The 10,669-nt window shown below is 43.1% G+C and overlaps 1 protein-coding gene across 1 annotated transcript; it reads left to right on the forward strand.

Moving 5' to 3' along the window:
- Window positions 1-3,320: 3,320 nt before the first annotated feature.
- DDIT4L (DNA damage inducible transcript 4 like) lies at window positions 3,321-8,213 on the forward strand. The gene is made up of 3 exons (XM_006735128.3): window positions 3,321-3,498; window positions 3,804-3,944; window positions 5,977-8,213. Exons 1-3 carry the CDS (start codon window positions 3,357-3,359, stop codon window positions 6,465-6,467), a joined length of 774 nt encoding a protein of 257 aa, XP_006735191.3. The 5' UTR covers window positions 3,321-3,356; the 3' UTR covers window positions 6,468-8,213.
- The last annotated feature ends 2,456 nt before the right edge of the window (window positions 8,214-10,669 follow it).

Genomic DNA, 10,669 nt, shown 5'->3' on the forward strand with positions numbered 1-10,669 from the left:
GCACAGAGCCCGATCCCACGACCCCATGATCATGACCTGAGCCAAAACCAAGAGTCAGATGCTTAACTGACTAAGCCACCCAGATGCCCCAATAGTGTGCCTTTAAAGATCTCGGATTTCTTTATAAAAAAGAGATAATATTCGGGGCGCCTGGGTGGCTCAGTTGGTTAGGTGGCTGCCTTCGGCTCAGGTCATGATCCTGGAGTCCCGGGATCGAGTCCCGCATCGGGCTCCCTGCTCAGCAGGGAGTCTGCTTCTCCCTCTCCCGCTCCCCCCTCTTGTGCTCTGTCTCTAAAATAAATAAATAAAATCTTTAAATAAGTAAATAAATAAATAATAAGAGATAATATTTATCATTGATTATAAGGGTTTCTCTTTTAATCTCACAACAACCCTATGAGCCTGCTAAGAGACTTCCATGTCCTGTAAATCTTCCCAGAACCCATTGCACAGATTAAGAAACCCAGTCATTTTCCGTCTGATGTCATAGTTCGTGAAATAAAATTAGCAATGTACTGGATATAACTGTATTAATAAGACCTCAGGAACAATGGCTCATATTGGATAAAGAGAGAAAATTGGCCAGTGAAACATAATAAATATTCACCACTCCAAGTCATGAATGCATAAGATACCAGTGTCTCCTAGAATAATATATTAAAGCATCATATTTGTTTTTCATTTTTGTAATATCCCTGGTATTCTGAACTTATACTTTATGCAAGCAATGATATTATGAATACTATATTTAGACAGGAGGGGGACATGGAACTTCCATATTTGTATATACATCAGATGAACCTACTGTTGCCATGTGTTACCACTATTTTTCTTTCTTAGGTGGATGAGTAAAGCATAGTAATAAAAAAGCATTCTTCAGTCAAAGACGTTACTTAGGATTTTAGTAGTTTGCTATATTACACTGGTTTATGAAAGGCAATCAAATGATTTAACCAATTAGATTTCTCTTCATATTCAACTATTGTTTCCAGTAAGCACCCTCACAAACTCTTTTTACAGTATGAGAGAGGATATAACAAAACAGCAATGAAATGTACTTCAGCACTACCTCATAAACGCCTGATACCCCCATGTGAACCTTCCGTTATAATTAACCATATCCACAGCATATAAAAATTAATGGGTGAAAATATGTTTCATCTCTTGACAAGACTATGATGGCACCTGGTTTTTCCAAATTCTGTTGTATGATTTATTTTTAAAAATCGGGTCTGTTTGTTTAACCCCGCAGAGATGCAAACTGGTGATAGGATGGATTTTTTACCCTTTAAAAAGTAGATGAGAAAGGACAATCTCCACTAATTATCCCAAGTATGAGTTCCACATCGATCATTCCTTATGCCCTGTAATTCCCCAAAGCTAGGTCCATTCAGCCAAAAAGAATATTATTCAGTCTTTCATACATAGGTAAATTATTTTCTGCAGTAAAATCCCAAAGGGATTTTGCAAAATTTCAGTTAGTCAGGTGAGCAAAAAGTAACGGCTACGTTCTAGAAGGCCCAATAATCTTTCTGGCCCTTTGGGAGTACTTAGTTTATGTGTTTTGCCTAAATACCTAAGGGAAATGAAATGGGTAATTTCTTTATTTCAATGGTGTAGGTTCAGAGCACTCATTATATTAATCCTAATAGCTCTCCTTGGAGGCAGGTAGGTGGCCCCTTCATCAGTATTACCACCCAGATAAGGAAAGGACGCTCTGTAGCTTGCCCTCCCCTCCCCCCGCCCCAGACAGCTAGGCAGCTCATCTATCCATCTTGAACATATTAGCCACTGAAACCTCTTTTTAGTTGGCTTAAATGGGCTTGTTTATTTCCCACTTTTCTGCTATTGAAATAGAAGTGGAAATCTGCTTTCAATGACCAGCCTATCAGCATCTCCTTCCTTGGCTGGCCTGACCTTCAGGCAGTGCAGCTGCCTTAGTCGAGTTAAAAATGGACTGTCAGGCTGGCTTTAATTTCTGCTGCACTGCCTCCCAATGTCCTCCCACTGATCTGTTTATCACACCCTCCTTACCCCTTCTGTTGTTGTTTTTCTTACGACGACTTTTTAGCCTGGACAGCTGAAACTGCTTTTCAAGGCCCTAACCTACAGATGTGTACAAGTACACATAATCCTAAAAGACCAGGAGCCAACACTAGATCCTCCTACTTGTAGAAACAGTCTTCCCCTCCTGGCATCCCCTCCCTTTCCGCTCCTGACCCAACGCCTTCTTCGGGAGTGACCTCTCTGAGCAGATCATCTCCTACTGCACATCAAAGCAGGAAAAGGGTGGATTAGTAACTTTGGAAGGAAACATAGCACTTGGCCTCCTGCTTACGGGCTGTGCGCGCATGTTGAGTCTTTGCACAGTTCCTCTGTCTCTCTGTGCGCTTGGGTTCAGAACTGCGCATCAAGCCTCACAGGGATTATTCCTAGCAGGTACTAAAACTCCATATCTTCACCGCCCCAAGCCTCTTCAAGACCGCCCGACACCACGGGGCTCGCCAGAAGGGTCTGCCTCTGAGTATGACAACTGCTCCCGGCGATCAGGCGGGCGAAGAAGCAGCTAAGGTCCCACTAATGGTTTTGCTTCGTTTTTGGCAAAGTCCCCTTCATTCAAGCTCCCAGATCTCTGGAGCCAGGTCTAATTAGAAGAGTACCAGGCTCACCCTTCTCGCAGAGAAAACTCATTAGTCATAGATGAAACCGCCTTAGGGTGCTGGGAGTGCAGTGTTGAAGACCCCTCCTAGAATGCCGGAGAGCCTCCGATGCGGAAAAGGCGAGCTAGATCTGATCACGGGCAGGAGGGAAAGATGTAGAAACCCACGGAGTGGAGTTGACTTGGTTAGAGGCCAGAACTAAATGCATAAATAATGCTCATTGAACATCGAAACAGATATTAGCCAAGTTTTAGTACGACACAGCAAAGCCTCAGGTCCCGGTAACAGACAAAGGACGGAAAGCTTCCCGCTTCCCGGGACAGAATCTCAACAAGGGCACCGGCGGCGTGAGAGTGTGCGCGCGCTGGGGTGGGGTCGCGCCAAAGAATCCAAGCTAGTAGTGGAGGCGAGTGGTCAGTTTTCGGCAAGTCGTACACCCGGAATTGGGGACTCGGTGACCTGCGGCCCACCCAGGAAACAGCAGGTGTCTACCCGGCCGCAAGCTTATCCTCAACTCCCAGCGGCTCCCCTTGGGCGGCTGCAAGTGTCTGGGTTGAAATGCAACCCGACCCCGGGAAGGGCGGGCCGCAGGGCCGCGGAGGGGTGGTGCAGGTGGGCGGGCCGCGGCGGGGTGAGGAGGCTGGGCCTATAAAGTGCTCCCGGCCCCAGGGGCGATGCTGCTCCGTGGAGCGGGTAATGCGTGGGTTGGGGGTCGATCAGTGCTTGGGTCTGCAGGTCCCTGAGCCTCCGAGGGAGGAGGCTCCTGAGAACAGTTCGTGCCTCCGTTTACCCCGCCGCTTTGCCAGCGAGCGCGCCCGTCGCAGCGAACTCCCGGCAGGTGAGCGAGGCAGCGGCCTCGGGGGACGGAGCGGGGGCGGAGGGTTCCGCTGCTCCCCGCCCAGGGGTGCGTTCCGCTGGGCACGTCCGCCCCGAGTTATGCTAACTTTGAATTAGTTTTAGGTTGTGAGTGTGGCTGGCGTCTCCACTCCCGGGGCTTTGTAAACTTGAGTTGCGGAGGCCGGCTCCTCCCCTTTGGAAAATGACTTCCTCGGCTAGTTAGCCGCTGGGACGCTGGGCATTTTAGGAGCCTCTGCACGTCTTGCCTACTTTTGCAAATCCGTCCTTCTTCCCTTCTTTTTCCAGCGCCCCGGAAAGGCCGTACCGCCCCCGCGAGGGAAACAGAGCCGTTGACCATGGTTGCAACTGGCAGTTTGAGCAGTAAGAACCCGGCCTGCATTTCAGAGTTGCTAGACCATGACTTCCACCCGGGGAGCCTGCTAAATGGTGAGTTTCCCAGCTGCCCGCCTCTCTCTCCTCCAAAGGTCGCGGCCCCTGGATAGATGAGATGGGTGGACGGACGGTGTCGCCTCTTCCTTGGTGTAGGGTGTGCCTCAAACTCCATCTGAAAAGACTCCTTTCCAAACTTTCTAGCATCTTCTGTTCGTGGTAGTGAGAAACATAAGTAGCAAAAAATAAAACAACCGAAGGCTGCACGGTCTAGTTTGCGGCCAACAGGATGTTTGGGGATTAAAAGTTAGATAGGTTCCTTAAGGGGTTGTGAAGTTACGGTGAATTCCAAGTGTACTGTTTTGAATTTTAACAAATGTATTCACCCTTATAACCACTGCCATCACCCCGTACCCCCAAATTCGCACGCGCCCATTTGCCATCAGTTTTCCACTCTCCCTCTCCCCTGTCCCCAGGGAAACACTGATCTGCTTTTTGTCACCATAAATTAGTGTTGCCTCTGCAGTTTCAAACAAATGGAATCATGTAATACCTACTCTTTTGCGTCTGATTTCTTTCCGGCAGCCTAATGATTTTGAGATCCTTTAATGTGGTTGCTTCTATCGGTATATGTTCCTTTTTATTGCTGAGCAATATTCTATTTGTGGATACACCCAGCATTCTGCTTTTAATGCCAGAAGGAAATTTTAAAAAGCAGTGGTGCTGGACATACTTTGCTCTGCAATTTTAAACAGCAGTTTCTAGGTTAACACACTGCTCTGCCACTAAGAAGCTGTGTGGCATCGACAAATTGCTTAATTTCTTTGGGCCTTCCTCATTTCGAAGGCCAAGTGGTTGATGAGCTAGTTTTATAGGCCAAAGCTCTAAAATTCTGTCTTCAATATAGGTAAAATATGGAGCCTTATAAGTGCATTTGTTCCATTGAGTTATAAAAACAATGACCGAACTGAATAGGTGATGTGGGGAGATGAAGAGACAGTAGCCAATGAAGGTGAAGTATGCTTAGGGAGGGGTTGCCCAGTTGACTGCGTATGTGGTGTGGCATCCTGCCAAGTGGTAGGATTAATTTGGAAGGTAGGTGACCAAAGGCAGAGCTATCTCTTTTCCTTTGAGCAAATCTAATTTTATTTTCCTAGGACTGTTTTGTTTTGCTTGGCTACGAAAACTACCCAGCCAGTTATAAATATCCTCGTGGACCTTAAAGGTCTTCCCTTTGAGCAATTTTTAATCAAAGAGCTTGAAGCTAAAATTGGGATCTACAGACCATTCCCATAGAGACTTTTAAAGAAAGACACAAATTCGATATTTACTATAGCTCATCAAGTTCATCTTAAGTTCATCAGTAAGGAGCAGTAGCAAAAATCCTGCATTTCACAATAACAAACACATATAATTCTTAGAAACGAATAGTCCCTTCATCGAAGAAAAAAAAAATGTTACCATTTTTATTCCAGAAGTGAAGCGTGTTCTCTGTAAAACAAAATTAGAAAACCCTCAGAGCAAGTAAGGGAGCGGGAAGGAAAAGAAAATCACTGGGGGCGCCTGGGTGGCTCAGTTGTTAAGCTCTGCCTTCGGCTCAGGTTGAGCCCTGCATCAGGCTCCCTGCTCCAAGGGAGGCCTGCTTCTCCCCGCTCCCACTCCCCCTGCTTGTGATCCCTCTCTTGCTGTGTGTCTCTCTCTGTCAAATAACAAAAAAAAAAAAAAAAGAAAGAAAGAAAGTCACTGGTATTCTAGTATAACCATAGAAAGATTTTTGATCCAGTCTGTAAGATTGTGTGTGTGTACACATGTAAATTTAAAGAAAAGAGGTTATAGCCTATCCATCCTGTTTATCAGAACCTTCATTTCATAGATGCGTTTTCAGTCTCTGAGAGATTTCAGTGACCTGATCTGTTTGTTACCCAGCTAGTCAACAGCAAAGCCAAGTCGGCTGACTCTCCAACAAATATGAGCAAAAGGCAGACGTGGTAGATAGAAGTAGCCCATGTTGCTATCTTGGTATGTTTTATCTGCTCCGGGATTGATTGATTGATTGATTGATTTCATCTCAAACTTCCCTTTCCTACAGATTTCGACTACTGGGATTATGTTGTTCCTGAACCCAACCTCAATGAGGTGATGTTTGAGGAGACAACTTGCCAGAGTTTGGCGAAAATGCTGGAGAACTGTCTGTCCAAATCAAAGCAAACCAAACTTGGTTGCTCAAAAGTCCTTGTCCCTGAGAAACTGACCCAGAGGATTGCTCAGGATGTCCTGCGGCTGTCCTCCACGGAGCCCTGCGGCCTGCGAGGTTGCGTTATGCACGTAAACTTGGAAGTTGAAAACGTATGTAAAAAGCTGGATAAGATTGTGTGTGATTCAAGCGTGGTGCCCACTTTTGAGCTCACCCTTGTGTTTAAGCAGGAGAACGGCTCCTGGACTAGCTTCAGGGACTTTTTCTTCAGCCGAGGTCGCTTCTCATCTGGCCTCAGGCGAACTCTGATCCTGAGTTCAGGATTCCGACTTGTGAAGAAAAAGCTTTACTCCTTGATTGGAACCACAGTCATTGAAGAGTGCTGAAAAGGAAAGATTTTAAAGGTCCTTTTTATGATTGGGTCATAAAACTGCACAGTTGCCCTGTGAGAGTCATTTTAGTCACTCTGCCTGCTCTCAACGAGAAACCCCAAATTGAGTCATCTCCCTTCCAGGCTTCACATTTACAGCAACCCAACTAAAAGGCTGAGTTCATGGCTTTTGAGAAAGGACCTGAAAAAGTGTACTTTTTTTTTTTGCCTATATCCCATGTTTTTACAAAATGGCATGGAATAAAAGAAGCAGTCCACCTTAGTTTTATATTTGACCTCGCTTTTCCCAGGTTGTCTTGCTAAATAGACTATACACCAAATGTGCCTAATTCGATTTTCCTATGGCTTTTTTTTCCTGTGTGTTTTCAGAGTAATCCTTTCAGTCAGAAACGTCATGATGCTTAGCCCGTCAAAACTTCCAGAAGCCTGCACCACTTTCCTGCCCCTACTCAGATATGAAGCGTTCTCAGACTGGAGGGTAGAATGTAGTGGGTGAGTGTAATTAAAGCTTCACCCCATGCAAGAGTGAATAAGAAATGTCCCAGCAAGAACAGAGCTACTTCACTGTTTCTTGGCATCCTCTCTATGCTTCCGTTTTAGAGGTGGCAAAAGCGTGTATTGTCATTTCAGTAACCACAGTATTGTTTAAAATAACTTTTATGGTACAATACAAACGGTTTTTCTAGTTCTCAAGTATTGAATGTTATGTTTAAGCTAAAAAAGTGAGACGTGTTCAACGGATTTTTTTGCATATAGTTGATCACTCTTCCCCTGAGGGCATGGTGAATGTGTATGGGAATGGGAAGTGAGTTCTCAGATCCACTTCCTTTCTCATTCGCTTGATAATCTAGCTTCCGATTTTCATTATCACGTATACTTAACCTCAGATGAAGCATCTCACCCAGTCAGTGTCATCTGGCTCTGGCCTCTCCTGGGAACTGAGGTGTTTCTCCTTAGCCTGAATCTTCCAAGGAGATAATAGGTGCCTGCTACCACTTTTCATGATCAACATGGGCCTATTTATGAAGTCTGCTCTGGCTGTGGATATCCGGTGTATAGTACAGACTAGGGAATGAAAATCATGGTCTAGATAACCAGTTTTCTTCAGCCTTGGATACCTGTCCCTAGGGAACAAGAAAGGCCTGATTTTTTTTCTTGTTCCTCCTAGCTAGGTCCTTAGCCATTCTTGTTTTATGTTAATGAGAGAATGTAGCCTTACACTATTCAGCAAGGCCCTCACATTTTTGCTGTAAATCACAAGAAGGAGCTCAGTCAGGTCTCCTGCCCAAATTATTAGTACCACTTTACGTGCCTGAAGCCAGGGTTGTAGGGACAAATGTCTTCTCCTGGTGTTGCTCAAAAGCGGGTGTGATCCTGTTACGGATCCCATACGTGACCTAAAAGTTCACTATTCAAATCAGCAAGCAGTCTAACAAATCCAACTCTTCATGTGTTTGAGAAGATACCGCAAAGCCGGTCCTTATAGGACTGGGCCCGGAGCACTCAACCTCGTTTGCATGTCTGTTACTCTTGGGCTCTAAAGGTCACCTTGATTCTGTGGGCCTGGCTTCTCTGGCTTGGATGTAGAACCATTGTCCTTCTCCCACTAACAGTTGTCGTTGACTCTTGTCTTTTGTGCTCACAAAATGGTGATGGCTTATGGAGATTCCTAAATTAATATTCCTGTTAAAGGAAATTACAGTTTGTCTATTTTTGACAATAAAGCATCATATATTTTTAATTCTGTTGTCTTCTTTGTCTTCAATGAGTTTATGCAATAATCACCCAAAAATGTATCTGACAATATTAAGGAAAGATGACAAAACAATTACCCCTTTTTGACAAGGTTCTTTGTACCCTTGCTTGTAATATTCCAATCGTATTTATCACATGTGCATATGTATCAATAGAGATTTGCCTCATAATTTTTCAATTACAATAATACTTTTTATAGAAAAACATTAATAATTTGAGTTCCTTCAACAACCACCTTTTTATAAACCAAAAATGATTGTGTAAACTTGTCTTATAGTTTTTTGAATGACCAAATGCAGATGTATTAAACTATAAGATCAGTGTACGTTTTCATTTTCATTAGTTTATTCCATTTGAACAACATGTCTTTCTAATTCCACTATTATTTGTCATTTTTCTTATCTTTTTCACTTACCTTTTCTGTCTCCTTATTTATGGTCATTAGCTCATATTTCTCACACTGCTTAGCCCACATTTAATAAGACTGAGTATTGGGCTCTGTTCTAGATGCTTTACATAAATGATCTCATTTACTTCTCCAAGAGCCCTATGGAATGAAACCACTGTCCTCTCCATTTTGTAGGTAACTGACCAGACACAGAGAGGTTTAGTAACTTGCCCAAAATCATTAAGTTATGCAGGAGAGCCAGAGAACTGTATAAAACCAAGCTGACTCCAGGGGCTGAGCTCACTCACCACGCTGCCACCAAGTGCTCAAGGCAGCACGGAAACCTTATGACATCACCAAAAGACTGTAAAAATGTTGTCAGAAATATCTGCCTCTAAATTCAAGGAAAGAATTATTAATGTGATTTCTTTTCAGGTAGGAAAAATGAGGAAACTACTGTCAATATTCACTACTCACAGGAGCAGAGCTATGCTTAGAACAAAAAACCATCCAAATGTTTAAAATACATGCATTTCAGTCCTGGCACCTTCATGCCTATCTTGTACAGTTGGCCTGTCTTCTTTCTCATGTACCTTCAAAAAAAGGTGTAGTCTGTCCCATTTCTCCCCCAGTAGAGAATAAACCCTTAGCTAGAGTGTGTGATGGCCTCCTGAAAGAATGGGATGTTTTACTTTCCTCCTATAAATAGAAAGATAGTATTACACTAACGGATTCAGTCTCCTGAATCTATTCCACCAATAACAATCTATATCCTCATGGAGTCAGCTTCAAGTTACACTACTGACAGTTTCCCATTTGCATAGCAGAGGATGTACAAGTATAAAGATCTTAGGTCTATTACACTTAGTGCTCAATGATCTATATTAGTTTAAACAAGTGATGATAATAACAGAAGTCTAAGGGCAGGTTGATGGCAGATGAGGAAGGAAAGGTATAAGGTGATGTGATGGGAGGAGCATCATGCAGATATTCAGTACCCCAGACTCTTGACTAGACTCTGCCATTGATTATAGACTCACACTACTTCCTTGGATTCTCTGCATCTGCCACAGACAAGAGAAAAAAGAAACTGTGAAGAATTTCATGTGAAATTCAGGGGCCCAGTGTGGAAACGATCTACATGCTTTCTGTTGATGTCCCCTATAGAACTCAGTCACGTGGCCCCATCAGTTGCAAAATGGGCTGGGAAATGTGGTGACACAGTGTGCCTCGAAGGGAGTGGGCTTGAGGAACTGGTTCTGCCACACAGAGCAAAACGAGTTAGAGCCCAGATCCAGACCTAGATATATAAGGGAAGTTGACTGACAGCAGAATTGGCACTTTAGATCAGTGGGTAAATAATGGTATTTTTCAATAATTGGCATTATAATAAGCTTTTATCTACATGAAAAAAATGGAACTGGATGCATACACATCAAGCATAAAGATCATTCCAGATTGATTAAAAAATTCAGTGTGAAAGGGGAGCTTTCAGAAGACAATATAATTTTTATGATTTTGATGTAGGGAAAGATTTCCTAAATGAGATGCAAAGAAATCACTGAAATTCCTGTTTATCACATAACACTATAAAGAGAACGAAAACACAAGTCATGAACTGGAAGAAAGTATCTTCTCTACAGAGAACTGAGAAATAGTTAGTAACCAGAATATATTAAGAATCCTTTCAAAGCAATTAGGATAACAAACAACCCAAAAGAAAAACTATGGGCAAAAGGTTGAACAGGCACTCTACAGAAAAGGAAGCCCATATGGTTGATAAGCATATGAAAAGATGCTCAGACTAACTAGTAATAAGGGAAATGCAAATTAAAAGCACAAGACACCAATGTGTAGACATCCATTTTAGTTTAAAAAAAAAAAAGGATGAAAAAAGTATAAAATCTGATACGGAAAAAAAAAACTTACTTCAACATGCCAATCAATATGTGTATCTCTGCACTCTGGCATTAGTTTGTAGAGTTGAAGTTTAGCATATTTTATGAGTCATCAATTCCATTTTTAGTTATCAAACCTTTTTTGCTTGTTGCACT

Source organism: Leptonychotes weddellii, chromosome 2 (genome assembly GCF_054177405.1).
Source record: "Leptonychotes weddellii isolate Sample4059 chromosome 2, ASM5417740v2, whole genome shotgun sequence".
NCBI lineage: Eukaryota > Metazoa > Chordata > Mammalia > Carnivora > Phocidae > Leptonychotes > Leptonychotes weddellii.

Coding starts and splice junctions, on each gene's coding strand:
- DDIT4L (XM_006735128.3), top strand. CDS start 3,357: ATGCGTGGGTTGGGGGTCGATCAGTGCTTGGGTCTGCAGGTCCCTGAG. Junction 3,499..3,803: donor TCGCAGCGAACTCCCGGCAG/GTGAGCGAGGCA, acceptor TTCTTTTTCCAG/CGCCCCGGAAAGGCCGTACC. Junction 3,945..5,976: donor CCCGGGGAGCCTGCTAAATG/GTGAGTTTCCCA, acceptor CCTTTCCTACAG/ATTTCGACTACTGGGATTAT.